This window comes from Lycorma delicatula, chromosome 12, assembly GCF_047948215.1.
Source record: "Lycorma delicatula isolate Av1 chromosome 12, ASM4794821v1, whole genome shotgun sequence".
In the NCBI taxonomy this organism is placed as follows: domain Eukaryota; kingdom Metazoa; phylum Arthropoda; class Insecta; order Hemiptera; family Fulgoridae; genus Lycorma; species Lycorma delicatula.
Genome location: NC_134466.1, coordinates 65,628,313 through 65,646,922, shown reverse-complemented (window position 1 = coordinate 65,646,922; position 18,610 = coordinate 65,628,313). Strand labels below are relative to the sequence as shown.

The following is an 18,610-nucleotide window of genomic DNA, read 5'->3' as shown; positions in this document are numbered from 1 at the left end:
AAGCATGCCTATTTTTCTGTACATATTTAGAGTAATTTTATTATTGTTTTGCCAGATTGTATTATGTAGGTATGTTCAGAATTATTTTAGATGCTGTGGATCAGATCTTGAGTTAGATCTTTCTAAAGGATGAAAAGATTAACGTAGCTCATATTCAATTTTGTCTAAATGAATTGAAAAATAGTCTGTATTTAATCTTGTTTGAAAAAGTTTCACTGGTTTGACCATTCATGCGGTTTTAGGTAATACCAAAAATATTTAAAAGATAGCCAAACATGTAATTGAAATCACTTACAGAGTTAGCAGCAATGGTTTTAATTAACAACAGATTTAGCTTAAATCTATAACTTACAGAAGTATGAATTTACTGATAAAATATAGAAAAAAAAAATTTCTGTTCTGATAAAAGGTGGATAGATTTTAACATTTAATTTTTGGCTGAAGTAATTAAATTTTGTTGACGTTGATACCTCTTTGGAATTTAATAAAATTTAAGGTATTCAATGTAGTAAAATAAAAAAACTTTTGTTTCATTATTTTTCAAAATTGCTAGTTATGATTGGACTGAAATCAATTTTTTGACAAAACAGTTTTAATTTTTGTATTCAAAGTTAATTTTTGTAACAGATAACTCTTGCAAATACATAGTTTATACATTTCAGTAAAGATTTACAATACATAGAGATAATCATTTATGATAGACAGTATGTTTTGTTATTTATTCTTACAAATTTTTTCATTATTATTTTATCTTAATTTATTTGTTTTTGGTTTATTATTGTTTTTAAGAGCTGTCTACAAAGAAGCAGATATTTATTTACTTGATGACCCGTTATCAGCTGTTGATACTCATGTTGGTAAACATCTTTTCAATGATTGTATTAAAGGTAATTAATTACATATTATAAATTGCTTATATAAATATTTTAATTTTATTTTTATTTGACATAAGAATAATATTTATTCATTGATTATAGCATTTAGTAAGAAAACATTTTTTTGAATGAGGGACGTTCAATAATTAATGAGACAAATTGATGTAAAGAAAAAATGATTTATTCAGTGACAATGAAACTTACACGACTTTTCAACATAGGCTCCAACAAAATTTAGACACTTGTCCCACTGTTTTGTGTGTTTTCTGATTCCTGTAGCACAGAAGTCTTTACCTTGCTGTTTGAACCATTCGTATACTGCGTTTTTGACTGTTTTGTTGTCAAACTTCTTGCTGCATAAAACATGTCTTTGAGTAGACCGAACAAATGAAGATCAGACAGTGCAAGATCTAGACTGTGAGGAGGATGTGGCAACACCTCCCAACCCAACTTCTTGAGCATTTCTCCCTTTCTCTGAGCAATGTGGTGTGTACATTATCATGCAAGAGAATCACACCTTTTAAGAGAATGCCCTGACATTTTTGCCTTAATGGGTCTCACTTTTTGTTGGAGCATCTTAGAATAGTAGTCACTGTTCATTGTACATTGTTCTTCTAAATGGTCACTAAAAATTGGACCTTGCAATTCCCAGAAGACCATCAACATCACTTTACCGGCTGACATGTGAGTTGTAACATTTTTTTGTGGCCAAATTCAGATGTTACCACACAAGACTGCGGTTTGGATTTAAAATGATGTATCTACGTTTCACCTCAAGAAAGTCAAGAAAAATGCGAATGCAGGTATCTTTATGGGCTTGAGTTAACTATCTTGGGACCCATCTCAAACACATTTTGCGATAATTCAGCATGTCATGAATGATTGAATGTGTGGTCCCAATATTAAGATTACACACACGAACTATTTGAAAATTTTGACTTGCCTGTCTTCGTGAATAAGATCATCATTTATGCGATTTTACAGCTTGGTAGTCGAAACTTCAACTTGTCTTCCAGAGCAATGGAGGTCAGTCACACTGTTTCTGGCTGAATTTTACTGTTCCACCCACTTATACACACTGTGGTTTAAACATTTTTCACCATACTGTTTCAACATTCTTGAGTAAATTTCTGTCAGTTTCACACCTTCTGATAGCAAAAATCTTTTCACTGAACATTGCTGTTCTGGTATACACGTTTCAAGCGGAGCTGACATTCTGGAATCAACAAAAGAAGTTATGTTTAGATTAATTATGATCGAACAGCTGATTAAATGTGTTCCCAAGTTGCCAATTTGACCCTCAAAAAGTTTCGTTGTCATTGAATGAACTGTTTTTTCTCTACATCAATTTGTCTTGTTAATTATTGAACATCCCTCGTATATCTGGAATCTTGTGAGATGATTTTAACTAATCTTTGTTGAATTCAAAAATGTTATCAGAATTACTGTATCCACTTCACTTGTATATTAATTTTAAATATATCCAAATCAATTAAATTTAACACATTTCAATTAAGAATGCGTTAATGACATTTAAAAATAACAGATTTTACAGCTAATCTTCTTAAACTTGTATGGTAGTTTGATGTCAGATACGTTTGATATATTTATGTTTTTAACTATTAGGCCTTCCAGTAGGCTCAGTATAAGGTTTACTGTTCAAGGATTTTACATTTGTACAGAATAAAGTTGAAACTATCAGAAATAAATTCAATTAGTACTTGTTTTGTGTGTGAATAAGCTTATTTTCTAAAAAATACATAGGAAATATTTGTAAAGTAAAAATCATTAATCTTAATTAGATTTGTAATTGTTTGCAAAGATATGTGTGAGTCTACATTATGTAAATGTTATATAAATTTTATAAAATTTACACATTTTATACATGTGGTTCACATTTTATAAAAAGTGTAATTATTTTGGTTTTTTTTTATATTGCAGGTTATTTAGGTAAAAAAACAGTAGTACTAGTTACTCATCAGTTACAATACATAAACAGTGTTGATCATGTCATACTATTTGATAATGTAAGTAAAGGCAATTTTTTTTTTGTTGAGATTTTAAGTAATTGTTTACTGGCATTCTTTCTGCTTTCTTAATAGGATTATATATATGAATCTCTTATAATGTGAACTTCAGCTAATTATATGTTTTGTTAAGCTATATATTGATAGATTATAGAAACTGGTGTGTAATATTTAAGAAAAGGGGAATTTCCGTCAGACTTAAAAAAAAGTGTTATAGTCATGATACCAAAGAAAGCAGGGGCAGATAAATGTGAAGAATACAGAACAATCAGTTTAACTAGTCATGCATCAAAAATCTTAACTAGAATTCTATACAGAAGAATTGAGAGGAGAGTGGAAGAAGTGTTAGGAGAAGACTAATTTGGTTTCAGGAAAAGTATAGGGACAAGGGAAGCAATTTTAGGCCTCAGATTAATAGTAGAAGGAAGATTAAAGAAAAACAAACCGACATACTTGGCGTTTACAGACCTAGAAAAGGCATTCGATAACGTAGACTGGAATAAAATGTTCAGCATTTAAAAAAAATTAGGGTTCAAATACAGAGATAGAAGAACAATTGCTAACATGTACAGGAACCAAACAGCAACAGTAACAATTGAAGAACATAAGAAAGAAGCCGTAATAAGAAAGGGAGTCAGACAAGGATGTTCCCTATCTACGTTACTTTTTAATCTTGACATGGAACTAGCAGTTAATGATGTTAAAGAACAATTTAGATTCGGAGTAACAGTACAAGGTGAAAAGATAAAGATGCTACGATTTGCTGATGATATATTAATTCTAGCCAAGAGTAAAAAGGATTTAGAAGAAACAATGAACGGCATAGATGAAGTCCTACGCAATAACTATCGCATGAAAATAAACAAGAACAAAACAAAAGTAATGAAATGTAGTAGAAATAACAAAGATGGACCACTGAATGTGAAAATAGGAGGAGAAAAGATTATGGAGGTAGAGGAATTTTGTTATTTGGGAAGTAGAATTACTAAAGATGGACGAAGCAGGAGCGATATAAAATGCCGAATAGCACAAGCGAAACGAGCCTTCAGTAAGAAATATAATTTGTTTACATCAAAAATTAATTTAAATGTCAGGAAAAGATTTTTTAAAGTATATGTTTGGAGCGTAGCTTTATATGGAAGTGAAACTTGGACGATCGGAGTATCTGAGAAGAAATGATTAGAAGCTTTTGAAATGCGGTGCTATAGGAGAATGTTAAAAATCAGATGGCTGGATAAAGTGACAAATGAAGAGGTATTGCGGCAAATAGATGAAGAAAGAAGCATTTGGAAAAATATAGTTAAAAGAAGAGACAGACTTATAGGCCACATACTAAGGCATCCTGGAAAAGTCGCTTTAATATTGGAAGGACAGGTAGAAGGAAAAAATTGTGTAGGCAGGCCACGTTTGGAATATGTAAAACAAATTGTTAGGGATGTAGGATGTAGAGGGTATACTGAAATGTAACGATTAGCACTAGATAGGGAATCTTGGACAGCTGCATCAAACCAGTCAAATGGAATATATATATTCTTTACACTAAGAATTTTTAGTTGATTTTCAGTCTACCTTCATTTTTTATGTTTTTATTTTTATCTTCATATAAAACTACAACTTTTGTTTTTTACATACTGTATGTTGCATCTTTTATTACCTAAATTGCTGTCTTTCTGAATATCATGATTTTATTTAAAAATAAATGTATGTCAGGTATCATAGTTTGAATCAGTCTCACATATACTTTTTAATAAAATTGATACACTAGTATACAGTCTTGACTGTTTTTCACAACGACGTACCTTAGGTTGATTCTGAAACAGTCATCATAAAATCAGAAAGGCACCCAAATTCAGATATATATAGAACTTAAACATATTTTTTATGGAAGGTATTGTTTTTTTTAGATCACATAAAAACGTGTGATGAAACGTGGATTAAGCCATTTGCTCACTTAGAGCAAACGTTAGAGAATGGAATAGAAACATTGAAGTTTGGCTGCTAGGAGAAAACTCTAAATCTATATTTCAGTCAATAAATTAATGATAATGGTGTTTTGTAGGTGGAAAAGCCCAATTAGTTGCTATTATTTAGAAAAACAACATAAAAAAACAACAAGTACTATTGTGACATATTAGAAAATAAATTGCAGTTCGCAGTAAGAAAGAAACATCCTGGTTCTCTCTCCAAAAGTCACAGTTCTTCTGCGTGATAATGCCTACTCATACTGCTCAAAAGACATGGGAAACTATTAAAAAAAAATTGGGTTGAGAGGTTAATATTCGGTTGACTTTTTTTTTTTTGTCTTCAGTCATTTGACTGGTTTGATGCAGCTCTCCAAGATTCCCTATCTAGTGCTAGTCGTTGCATTTCAGTATACCCTCTACATCCTACATCCCTAACAGTTTGTTTTACATATTCCAAACGTGGCCTGCCTACACAATTTTTTCCTTCAACCTGTCCTTCCAATATTAAAGCGACTATTCCAGGATGCCTTAGTATGTGGCCTATAAGTCTGTCTCTTCTTTTAACTATATTTTTCCAAACGCTTCTTTCTTCATCTGTTTGTCGCAATACCTCTTCATTTGTCACTTTATCCACCCATCTGATTTTAAACATTCTCCTATAGCACCGCATTTCAAAAGCTTCTAATCTTTTCTTCTCAGATACTCCGATCGTCCAAGTTTCACTTCCATATAAAGCGACACTCCAAACATATACCTTCAAAAATCTTTTCCTAACATTTAAATTAATTTTTGATGTAAACAAATTATATTTCTTACTGAAGGCTCGTTTCGCTTGTGCTATTCGGCATTTTATATCGCTCCTGCTTCGTCCATCTTTAGTAATTCTACTTCCCAAATAACAAAATTCCTCTACCTCCATAATCTTTTCTCCTCCTATTTTCACATTCAGTGGTCCATCTTTGTTATTTCTACTACATTTCATTACTTTTGTTTTGTTCTTGTTTATTTTCATGCGATAGTTATTGCGTAGGACTTCATCTATGCCGTTCATTGTTTCTTCTAAATCCTTTTTACTCTCGGCTAGAATTACTATATCATCAGCAAATCGTAGCATCTTTATCTTTTCACCTTGTACTGTTACTCCGAATCTAAATTGTTCTTTAACATCATTAACTGCTAGTTCCATGTAAAGATTAAAAAGTAACGGAGATAGGGAACATCCTTGTCGAACTCCCTTTCTTATTACGACTTCTTTCTTATGTTCTTCAATTGTTACTGTTGCTGTTTGGTTCCTGTACATGTTAGTAATTGTTTTTCTATCTCTGTATTTGAACCCTAACTTTTTTAAAATGCTGAACATTTTATTCCAGTCTATTCGGTTGACAACACACAAAAATAACATCTCTTCGATGATCTGTTTATCTTCATAATAAATATGTAGATATATTACAAATGCTGGTGTCATTTTAAATCTGTTATTCTGCTGAATGTGATCCTTATCACCAAGATCTTAAGGTGTAAACTATAAATAGTTAAAGTTGTATAATTTATCATTTACTAAGATAAATCGCACAATGCAACATTTAAAAATTTTTGGAACAATGTTTTACAACTGTAAGATGGTGGTCTTAAAATTATTTTTCATGCTGATTTCAAATATGATTTTAGTTTTTCTGTATCACGTAAGGTTTTTATCCAAATCACTTTTGAAGTTTTTAAACAAAAATCGCATTTTTTAAAAAGGGAAAATTATTATTTTACTTCGATTTTAAAGATTGTGTGTTTTGTAACCCTGTATAATATTATAAACCACTGCATTAGAGTATACAATGGTATATACTCATTTAAAAAATGCTAATATGACAATTTAATTCTTCTTTACTGATTTCACTGCTTCGAGTTCTTTCTGACGTAGGTTGAAACTTCTCTTCCTTGATTGTCTCCCTTCACCAGTGCCATCTCTTTTTAGCATAAAACAGTAGTCAGCCATCATGTTTGTATTCCATGACCTTTTATCTTACCTTATCTCTTTTCCATGACCTTGATTTCCAGGTGGAATTTTCTATTCTCCTTGTTCTTCACTACATCACTGACGTTTGCAGGGAAAAAGTCAATATTTGAATGTACAAAATGAAGCTTCACATTCATGTTATATCCTAATTTCAGGAAACTACAACATTGTTTTAACCATGGTTTTGTATTTTGGATGTTTGTTGTTGCCCAAATGGTTGGCCACAACTTCTTTAAATGAAACCCAAGCTCTTTTTTCCACTGGATTCATTCATTGTACTTTAAAAAAAATTATCTTTCATTAAATGTCTGGTCTGCGGCCCCACAAAGATCCCTTCTTTAAGTTTCTAATAAAATACTTTTGGAAATTTTCTTGCCAAGTTCTGGAAGCAGTCACCATCTTTTAGAAGGGATTTAGTGAACTGTTTCATTAATCCGAGCCTGATGTGTAAAAGAGGTAATAGTATCTTGCTTGGTTGAACAAGTGGTACATTTGTTATGTTCTATGAGCAGGTTGGAGGGTTTTTCTTTTGGGCCAGTCTGTTACTTTCCAATGCTTGTCTTTGGCTCGGCTGTCCCATTCACAAATGAAACACAGCATTTTTGTGTGGCTGGATCATTGACCATGTAACTTACCAACTACTTTTAAATCCCCACAAATTGTCCAAGAATGTTTTTTATAGTTCACATATTTAAGCAGAGCTTTGAAATTTTCATACATCTTCTTGAGATGTAATTAATGTGCAATGGATATTGAGCCAAACAAATTTCTATTATGTAAAAGTACACCTTTGAGGCTATGTTTTGACAAGTCTATAAATAACCTCCACTGACTTGTTTTATAAGTAACATTAGAGAAATTCAATAAACCGTCAATATTATAACAGAAAACCAGAGTCTTCTTCTTTAAAGAATTTTATTAATTCCTTCTCTCTGGTCCTATAAGAGTAGAACAAAACTCCAGGTAGTAGAAGATGTTTTGATTTCAGTGTTGACCCAAGCAACTGGGCGGCATCTTTTGTCAGATTCAAGTCACGTTAAATCATTAAGTCCACTTTGACCGAATAATTTTGGTGCAGATTCTTCTTCCAGCTTGTAATAATCAGCATTATCGTATTTATTTTTTGAGCTGCTCTCCTGTGGTACATCTTCAAGAATGGGAGGTGGATCTGGGATAAGGAGAGATTCAGTATGCGTAACTGGTCATAAGGGCTGAAGGAATGTTTGGATATTGTATATCCTTTTTACTTTTTGCATTATGACCTTGAATGTTAAACATACAAAAATAACAGTCGTTACAATGATTTTGTGGCTCCCTCCAAACCATTAGGACTGGAAAAGGCATTGATTTTTTCACACCATTTTTCCACAGTCTCAGTCCCTCAACACATGTACAGCATATCTTGTGCAGTGCCCCTAGCTTTTGTATTTATCATCAAGCCTTATGCTGAAGTATGCCAAAGTATAATAGACATTTCTCATGAAACTATTAATGTCCTTTCTTTGCTTAGCAATTACATAGTTACCACAAATATAACAGAACACGTTTGGGTTATTCAAACACTTGCAGGAACTCATTTCTAAAAAAACTACATATGACAGCACAAATATAATCTCAGAGCACTATAACATGTAAACAATGAACTACGTTTCCCGCCTAACAGCCAGCTGGGTGTGACAAATGTATTCCCTCTTACCAAAATAAAATTTCCCTCCCTCCCAATAAAAGTTCCCTTTGTGGAATTTATGTTTAAATAAAAAATGAGTTCATTTGATTTACAAAAAACTATGTGATAGAAATAAAATTAATTATAGATGTGAAATCAGCGCAAGAAAATATTTCAGGAAGATGTAAAATTACAGAAAATAGAAAATCATATTGCGTAGTGTAAGTAATATATTCAATAGAGTGAATTTTTATGTCCTTACAGGGAACAATTGAAACACAAGGTAATCCTAATGAACTGAAAAATAGTGGTTTAGATTATGCTGCATTAGTTTCTAGTGGAGACGATAGAAGGGAAAGCTTTTCAGAACCTGACCCAGATGACCTTCCTCCCAGACTGTCTAGGATGATGTCAAGAACATCAGTTGGGGTAAATAGTTTTATTATTCTTTAATCTATTTATTCATTAATCAGTACCATTTTGTAAGTAATGTTAATTTTGATACATGCTCTATTTTTATTAACACTGTCCAAAAAGAAAAAGGGTAATGTTTTTTTTGTTACTTTTTACATCTGTATGTATCTCATTTGAAATTTCCTATGTGAATTAACTAAACAGATGGGTAGATTTTAGTACAAAATATTTAATTTACATTAAATTTATTTATTTGTTGGTTGTAGGTTATATATTTACAGGGTGGTATATGGGTACAAATAATTTTTTATCATTTATTGTAAAGCTGTAGTTTAGTTGGCAGGGTTGTTGTGAGATGTAATTTTGTTCCCCATTCAATGTGTTGAGTTAAAATGGAGCATCAATAAGGATGGTATAGTTCATTTGTAATAATAGCATTTCTTAAAAACAATAAAATCAATATGAAAGAGTGAAAATAAAAATTTTATTACCTTTTTTTAACTTCAGAAGGAGTGATCTGTTCCATAAGTTTACAATGTTAAAAAGAGACAGTCTGTTATCTTGAAAAGGAATTTTAATTTTATTATGAGTGGCATGTGAATAATATCACTATGAACATATAGAAATATAGTTCATGTATATATCATTAATACTGAGCAATTAATTACCCATTAAACATCATATGGATTTATCAGGTTGGAATCTCAGCCTGTAAGATTAGAATACTGAATATCACTTCACAAGATTTTGTTTTTTGAAACTGCATAATTTCCTGGAATGGCAATACAATATGGTCTTCAAGATTGCCAGATATTTCAGTATAATTTCTTTTATTGTAGACTTAAAACGCCATCTGTTATTTTACCATCCTTGTAGCATTATTGAACTGAAGGTTAGGTTTCAGTAATAAACTGCATTAAGATGTTCTGATAAAATTTACTGAATTTGCATTTTTGTTTGATCCCCATTTACAATACATTATTTTGAAGAATTGGTGTTTTATATAACATGTACAGTGAATGTCATACTTGTACCACTTATTAGCGGTGCAAGCATGAAACTTAAATTATTATTTTTTTAACAAGCCCATAGTTTGAAACATTTGCTAATTCGATTTCGGTTTTAAATCGTTGATTGTAGGATGGATATTTTTCTATATTCTAATTTATTAAAAATGAGGTACATTTTATAACCTATGGTACCACTTTTTGCTGTAAGTAAGTGATTAGATTACATGAAACAAATGCAGATCATGATTGTAATAAACACAGTTTACAGTAGCTGTCAATGTAGTACATTGATTGTCTACAGTAATTGAGAAGTTCATAAACAATTTCAGATTGATTCATTAACAATTTTATTTGGACAGAAATAAAGCAGGTGTTTGGAATTACACTGCTTTATCTCTCTGTTACTATCATTGTGTTTTGCTATCTTCATGCGAATATCGTGTTATCTGTTCATGAATATTTTTATTTTTAATATTTTAATGCTAGATCGTGGATACTAGTGTTCTTTGGTGGTTGGGTTTCAATTAAATACACATCTCAGGATGGTCGGTCTGAGACTGTACAAGTCTTCACTTTATTTACATTCATACATATCATCCTAATTCATCCTCTAAATTAATGTCTTACATTGGTTCCGGAGGCTAAACAGAAAAAGATAAAAGAATATTTTTAATTCATTAATTTTGTACTATAATATTTTCAACCGTTTAATTAATATTTAGCTGATTTTAAGGGTAAATGCTTTTTGAAAAAAGTTTATATTATAAGAAGTTGCTGACCTCTGTGGCAGAGTTGGTAGCATCTTGGTGTTTCATCTGGAAAGTTATGAATTCAATTCTAGTTAGGCTTGGCATTTTTCTTACACTACAAAACTCATTTACCATTATGAAAACGTAATTGGGAGTCAACCAAAGAAAATAAATTATTCTGTAGCTGTAAAATGAAAAGTAATTTTATATGGTCTGAAAATTTTCTGATTTTCACATAAGCTTTGCTAAAATTTTTCCGGCAGTAAAGAAAGAATGCTATCTCAAGATGGTTAAGCTATTCTACAGTTTGTAATTGACTCCTGATCTAAAGACTTCTATTAACTCAACAAATCATGCAGTTAAAGGCAATTAAAACTGTAACTTATTGAAAAAAATACTTGCTAGGTAACATAAGTTTCCAGTAGATTTTAAAGAAAAGTGAATGTTTATTTTTATTTTAATAGGTATCAATTGTTATGGTTAATCACTAATAAATGCTGACAGCAAGCAAATAAAATTGCATCCAATGTTGTATAATTTAGTGATGTACAGAAACTGGTTTATTAAATTTGATTATTGACAATCTAATTTTTCTAAACAATATTCAGTTTCCATGATGTTATTCCTTTTTTTTTACCTCCGGGTCAAGGAATTCATTCCACAGAGAATGAGATGAATGTTTTGTAGTGTGTATGAAAAATGTCATGCCTGACCGCGATCGAACCGAACCCAGGACCTCCAGGTGAAAGGCCAAGACATTACCACTCGCACCACGGAGACCGACATGATGTTGTTCCCTAACACATTTCAGTTGTTATGGAACTACTATAGTGACCATTATAATCAGTAATCAGGTACCCCAGTGTCATTAAGTTGTACGATAAGCAAAAATATTCCTTAAGTGTTATCAGAAGTAATTTATGAAACCCCTGTGTTTTTCAGTATCTATATATTAAACGTTTTTAACTCTAGATACTAAAGAAATTACAGTAAAGATAACAGGTGATGAAAATAAAAATCTCTGTGGTTATGTTGTGTATAACAGTGATGAAACTGTCATTTTAAATATTTTAACAGAAAATCAGAACTGAGAAAATGAAACTTTCTTAAAAAAATGTAGTTCTTGCATGTAAAAAAAAATAGATTGGTGACAACAAAAAATAATGGATAACCGTGTTATTTGAAACAGATGTCCAGGAGCTCTTCTGTATATATTCCAATTATCAATTCTTTGAAGTGCCAAACATTTGAGCAAATATATTTTTTATGGGATATGAAAATTAAGTTTGGTATTGATTCCAAATGATATAGCAAGCTAATTGTGGTCATGTAACTCTGATTCTTAAACCATTTGAGTATTGTTTATGAGCAGAAGCAAAGTTATTTTCTGAAAAATCACCTGTAACTATGGCAAGATTAAGGAAATAGCTACATCAAAACTTGTAGAGTGGATCATGATCTTATGGCACGTAACACCAGATATTACATGTGCCAGAACTATTGCCATCTGGAAGTCAGTTTTAGATTAATTCTCTAAAATGAAGACAAATATATTATAGCTGGAAGAGTTTTGGAGAATAAAGTTAATTTAGGTTAATACTGGATATATTAATCTAGTGACAAGCTAGATTTTAATCAGCTTTCTCTTCGGGATACCAGAATCTTAAGTTTCTTTAAAATCAGATCAGCTGTTCTTGGTTAATTTATGAACAAACAAACTGTGATAATATGCTATGATATTTTTCTTTATAAAGATGCAATTTCTTTAACATAGATTTTTTTTAGTGTATGTTTTTTAATTCATATACTATGGGATTGTTTGGCATTTATTTATATGAAGTGATTGATATAATTCTTCATTTTTGTTGTTTTAGAGCTTTCAGTCAAGTATTTTTGATGAAGGTTCAATCTGTAGTGAAGTACCAGTTACTGAAGTCGAACCAGAAGTTGTTAAAAAAGGTGGACGTACTGCTTATATGGACTATTTTCGTGTTGGTTCAAACCTGTGTATTCTTTTCATCTGTGTCATATTATTCATTTTTACTCAAGTTGTCGGTAGTTTTGCTGATTTTTTTGTTTCTTATTGGTTAGTATATTATTTATTTATTTATTTTTTTTTCTTATTTTATTGAGATTAATCATTTTAAGATTCATATTATTTCTCTGCACTGTTAAATTGTACTTTAAATTCTATTAATATAAACCATCTATTGCAGAATATTGAGATATATATATTTCAATTTAATAATATTTAAATTAAATTAATATTATTTAAAATATACAAATATACAAAATTTTTCATTAGTCCTAGTTTGGTATTGAGAGGGGATAAAAATATTTTTTTGGGTTCAACTAAAGGCTCATGAATAATATTTTTCCCATTTGGAGTTAGTTGTCTCGTTTCTTTCACTCTATTTAAATGATAACATAATGTTTATCCCTAGCTTGGCTGTCCCATTCGCAAAGAAAGCACATGTATAGCCTAACTGCATGCCTAACAAAATAGCTATAGCTTTCAAATCACCATATATGTTTCAGCTATGTTTTTTATATTATATTTTGTGAAGAACATCTTTCATCACATCATATGTCTTTCAAATTAATACCATAAGCGATTGGTATCGAAGGATATTTGTTACTGTTGTGTAGTAGAACCACTTTTAAACTATACATGGATGAATCTATGAAAAGGCACTAGTCCTCAGGTTTATGAACTTTCCTAAGTGCAACATAAGCTCATCAATATCTGTGCAGTAAACCAAATTATTTTCATCAATAAAGAACTGAAAAAGTTCTTTTTGTTGCCTTCGAAAGCCCAAAATTTTTGTATTTTTTTTAAAGTAAATTTCAACCTTGCAGTCTTGATCCTAATAGTTCAGCTTGATTTTTTGATAAATTTAAATCCCTAACCAATTATTTATATTGTACAAATTATTTTAAAAAAGTTAAACAATAAAAATTGAGCTAATAAAATACAATGCAGGAGCTTAAAATGCTAACTATACATTGAAAAATGAAAAAAAAATTCTTTAATTAAAATTAAAAAATTTTTTAAAGATGGTGGGGGTAGAAAGATTCTGAGTTCAGAAAAATTATAACATTTTTCTGTAATAATTTTATGAAACTGTTTTGGACATGACTTTTTTTAATAAAACATCCTGCATAAATGCCTTTAAAAGAATAACAATTTTTTATTTATTTATTTTTTTAAGGACAAAATTAGAGGAGAGGAGATATTTACAGAATTCTACTGGTGTACATGAAGATTTGTGGCCGAGCTCAACTTTAGCAACAGTTCACGGTTCTCTAGTAGCTGGGGTGTTCATAATCGGTCTGATTCGAGCCACAATCTTTTGTGCTACCTGTATGCGTTGTTCGGATGGACTTCATAATAAAATGTTTAATTCTGTTATTGGAACTTCAATATCATTTTTTAATAACAATCCATCAGGTATGAACTTTTGTGTATATGATTGCTTGAGGAATCGGGTGTGTGTGTGTGTGTGTGTGTTCAGGATTTTGCAAGTATTTGGGTGTATTTTGTATATTTTCTTTGTCTGATTTTTAATGTTTTATAGACTTGTACACTTATATAGAACATTTAATCTAAGTAATCATAACTTGTTTGTATTTTCTGACATTATAGTCCACTTTTGATAGAATCTATAATTAACATATCTAGCTATCTCATTAGTAATTAGCAGGAAAAGCAGTGATAAACATTATTTATTGTAAACACATTCTTTATTCTGAATTTTTTTTAGTTATGAAATAACATTCTTAACTGTCCAGTAGTTGCAGTACATTACTAATGTTGTTGGTTACTGGGGGATTTTTTGTTACTGATGTAAATCACCCTCAGGTTGTTGTTTCTGCTACTGAGCAGTGGTAGTGAATGAGACTAGAATAATTTCTTCATATACTTCATTTATCTATGTAAGGTACATTCTGTTCTGCAATTTGTTTGTATAAAATTTGAATTGACCTTATAATCAAAGATGTACATTTTGTATATCTTTGGCAACAAAGCATTCAAATTAAGTTATTAAAATGAAATAACTTACAAGAAATAACTTTGTTTTTTTTTAACATGAATTTATAGAAGTATTAGATTTCATTAATATGAGATAACTGCTGGTTACTTTAACTTTAATGATTCAATTTATATTGGGTTCAGAATTGTTGAAGCTTTCTGTATTTAAATGGTTAAGTTTATTCTGCTACTAGGATATAGTTGTTAATGAATTAACATTGCTTATAGCTTGGAAAAACTGAACTTATTGATAGCTGAAACAAGTGCTGGCCCAGTTAGTTTCTATTATTTATATTCAGTATATTTAACTTCAGTTTTTATATAAAAGTTATTAAATTGTTAATGTATTTTTTTTTATTTTTTTTTTTGAATTTCCAGGTCGTATTTTAAATAGATTTTCAAAAGATTTAGGTATGGTAGATGAGTGGTTGCCAAAATGTTTATTGGATTTTGGTCAGGTAAATTTGTTTATAGTTATACATTTAAAAATTTATTTATATGATCATTTTTTTTTCAATTTAGCTTTAATTAATTTTATTATTGTTTAATATTCTAATCTATTAACTCATCTGTTACATTGATGCCTATAGCTGGTGAGAGTAGTTGCAGAATAGAAGAGATAAATGTATTTTATAAATCATTCTTGTTCATAAATATTGTGTGCGTAATTATGGGGAATTTTTTTTACATATATGTACTGTATTTACTTGTATAATTCATGCCATTGCATAATTCATACACCTGAATTTTAAATAATATTTTTTTTAAATATTCAGTCAAATGTCATTTTTGCACCAATTATCACATTTTAGTTTCATCGTAAACCTACGTAAATCGTTTCCTCGCATAAATCATGCATTTACTTTTAGATGAAAAATGTTGGTCAAAAAAGTGGGTAAATTAAGTGAGTAAATAGGGTATTTACTTTTTCTTTTTATTTCTTTAATTTTTTAGCTTACACCTCAGTTAATTCACTTTTATGCATTATTGTTGAATGCCTAAGAAGGATAGTGCTAATGAGGTATAAAAGTATTATTGAAGAGTTTTGAGGAAGTACTTCATAGCTACTTGTATGAATTACTCTGATACTGTAGTTGGTAAAACAAAAACAAAAAAACAGTAAAATGCATGCTGTTATCCCTGAACTATACTATATCTGTTGTTCACAGTTGAACCAGGTAGATGGAGTTTATTTAAAGGCATTTTACATATTTTATATCTTTCTATTTAATTAGCATATTTTTTTGGGGGGTTATATTCAAATAATTTTGTATAACAATAGTCAAGGATCAAGAAATGACCCATGTGGCACTCTTTACATTAAACTAATTTGGCGTGCCACACTGTTAAATATCAATTCTTTCTGTTATTTCTCAACAATGTATGTTTGGAATTAATATTGCTGCACTTTTATAGCAGATTACCTGAATGAACATATATATATAATTTTTTTTTCTAAAATCGATCCTTTTGGGATTCATATTCCTCTGCACTATACAAATTATATTAATCCGATCAACCCAAGTACAGAATTAATAAAAAAAAATAGAATGACACCTACCTTATTCCATAATCCAAGCAAGAATGTTTTTGTGAGTACCTCACAGCATCATTACTTCTTTAGACATTGATAATTCATATTTCAACTCTGTACGGTCACATTACTCTCGCTAGCTAGTATACATGGATTTCTATTTTATTTTGTATTATTAATTTAATTAAATTTTTTATTAATTACTTCATATTTTATAATAGTGCTTTCGAGGAATTCCTCTTCATCGGTTAGTTAAAATTAAACATTTTTTTATATTTTAATTTTTTTTTAAAACTTCAAAATCTCACATTAAAATATTGTTACATATATATATATATATATATATATATACACTTTCAAAATCCTAGCGCAGTTAATAGGATGCAGCAATGCAATGTCCTATCAATCTTATATTATTTTTCTATGTTATGGAATAGTGTCAGATGGTGTGCCGGTGCCTAAATGAGACTATTGAGAATTAAAAAAGATTTTTTAAAGCACTTGTATATTCCAGGATTGGTGAATCACCAAAACAATGTAGGAGTGAAGATATATATGCAAACTTATACAGAATATCCCATGAAGAAATAGAGAAACCTTCACGACATGTTCCTACTCCTGTAAGTAGTGAATAAAGTTTATATAAATATAGGTCTGGAAATGCTTTGTTTTTAAGTTATGGCTAGCGAAAAATTTTGCTTGGATTTTAGCTCTTCTAATAAAAAAAAAGCCCTCCTGTAATTTTTGGAACCCAAATTAAAGTTAGTAAAGTTAGTGGTTTGTTAAGTAATTTTAGCTGGGAAATAGGATAAAACAGAACCAGAACTGTAAATCTAGTAGTTTTTATGATATCCGACGTAAAACACAGAATTCGGTCTTGAGAAATAAGTTTTTTTTAAGTTTGTAGTACAATAGCTTTGTTAAATGATTAATAAGCGTCGAGGATTTAGTAACAAAACTTGTAGAGAATTTAATTCTAAGAAAATTAAAGTAAATACAGCCAATAAAAAGTAAATAGAAATTTTTAAAAATCATTTTTTTATTGAACCAAAAAAGATGAAAAAAAGACAGAAAATCGTACTTTTCTTTCTGTAACTTATAAACATTTTTTTAAAGCATTCTTTTTAAATGTTCCTTGGTGTATCAGCCTTTACGAACGAAAGTCATTTCCATTGTGTTTGTTTTCTATTGAATACCAAGTAAATTATCATAACATCATGTGATTCAGCATTGTTAGCATAGCCCTGGAACTGGTATAAGGCAAATTTCATGTTGTACTGGTTTGTCAAAAAGCAAAGTATTTTGCATCCTCTGGAAAGAAAAATAGTTATTCTTCCTGCATACAGAAGGTTCAAAATTTGTGGCCAACAGATTATCCCCAGCAGTTAAAAGTAGTATCATTGGCTACTAGACAACGCTTATAAGGTACATTCAGTTTTATTTACTGATGAAGCCATTTTTACAGTAGCCGTAAAAAGTTACGTAAAAAATTAATATTTGGTGTGGCATTATTTATGAAAAAATTCTGGGACTATTTGTTTTTAATAAAAACTTTATGGGAAATGCGTATATTAATTTCTTGAAAAATAATTTTCTGGCTCTCTTGGAGGATGTACCTTTACAAAGCAGATTGCAAATGATTTTCCAGCACAATGGTGCAACACCACATTTTTCTTTTTAGTAGCTAGAAATCACTTGAATGCTAATTACTTAAATAAACTGTATTGGATGTAGTGGTTAATACTAAAAGTTAATACTAAAGAAGAGTTACACATTAAAATAGGAAATGATATGGAATTTGTATGAAACGATCCGGAGATGATACAGAAAGCCACCATAAATATTTTACATTGGCAAACTGCGGGTACATTGTAAAGGAGGGAATTTTGAACATTTATTGTAACTGAGGTTTGTTAACATTTATCATTTCATGTATTTTATTTTTTCATTTTGCTATATTAACAATAATGTTTATTAGGTACAGAAAGAATAATATAATGTTCTTCGTATTTTTTGTCCATTTTGTTTCAATAAAAAACCGATTTTTATAAGTTTTATGTACTTTTTATTGGCTGTATTTACATTAATTTTCTCAGAATTAAATTCTGTACAAGTTTTGTTACAAATCTTATGCATTTATTAGTCATTTAACAAATCTATTGTACTGCAAACCTAAAAACAATTTGTTAAAATTTTGACACTGAATTTTGTGTTTCATGTTGGATATCATAAAAATTACTGGTGTTACAGTTCTGGGATGTTTTTTTATCTTATTTTCAGCTCAAATTACATTAGAAACCACCAACTTTATTCTTTAATTTGGGTCC

General features: G+C 30.0%; 1 protein-coding gene across 3 annotated transcripts in view; it reads left to right on the top strand.

Moving 5' to 3' along the window:
- LOC142333408 (ATP-binding cassette sub-family C member 4-like) overlaps positions 1-18,610 on the top strand; it is a 200,339-nt gene that overhangs the window by 138,323 nt on the left and 43,406 nt on the right. For all 3 annotated transcript variants that reach the window (XM_075380456.1, XM_075380457.1, XM_075380458.1), the window contains exons 13-18: positions 790-887; positions 2,817-2,902; positions 8,808-8,972; positions 12,591-12,802; positions 13,929-14,167; positions 15,128-15,207. In XM_075380456.1, coding sequence (XP_075236571.1) covers positions 790-887; positions 2,817-2,902; positions 8,808-8,972; positions 12,591-12,802; positions 13,929-14,167; positions 15,128-15,207 — 880 coding nt within the window. The remainder of the gene's footprint in view (positions 1-789; positions 888-2,816; positions 2,903-8,807; positions 8,973-12,590; positions 12,803-13,928; positions 14,168-15,127; positions 15,208-18,610) is intronic.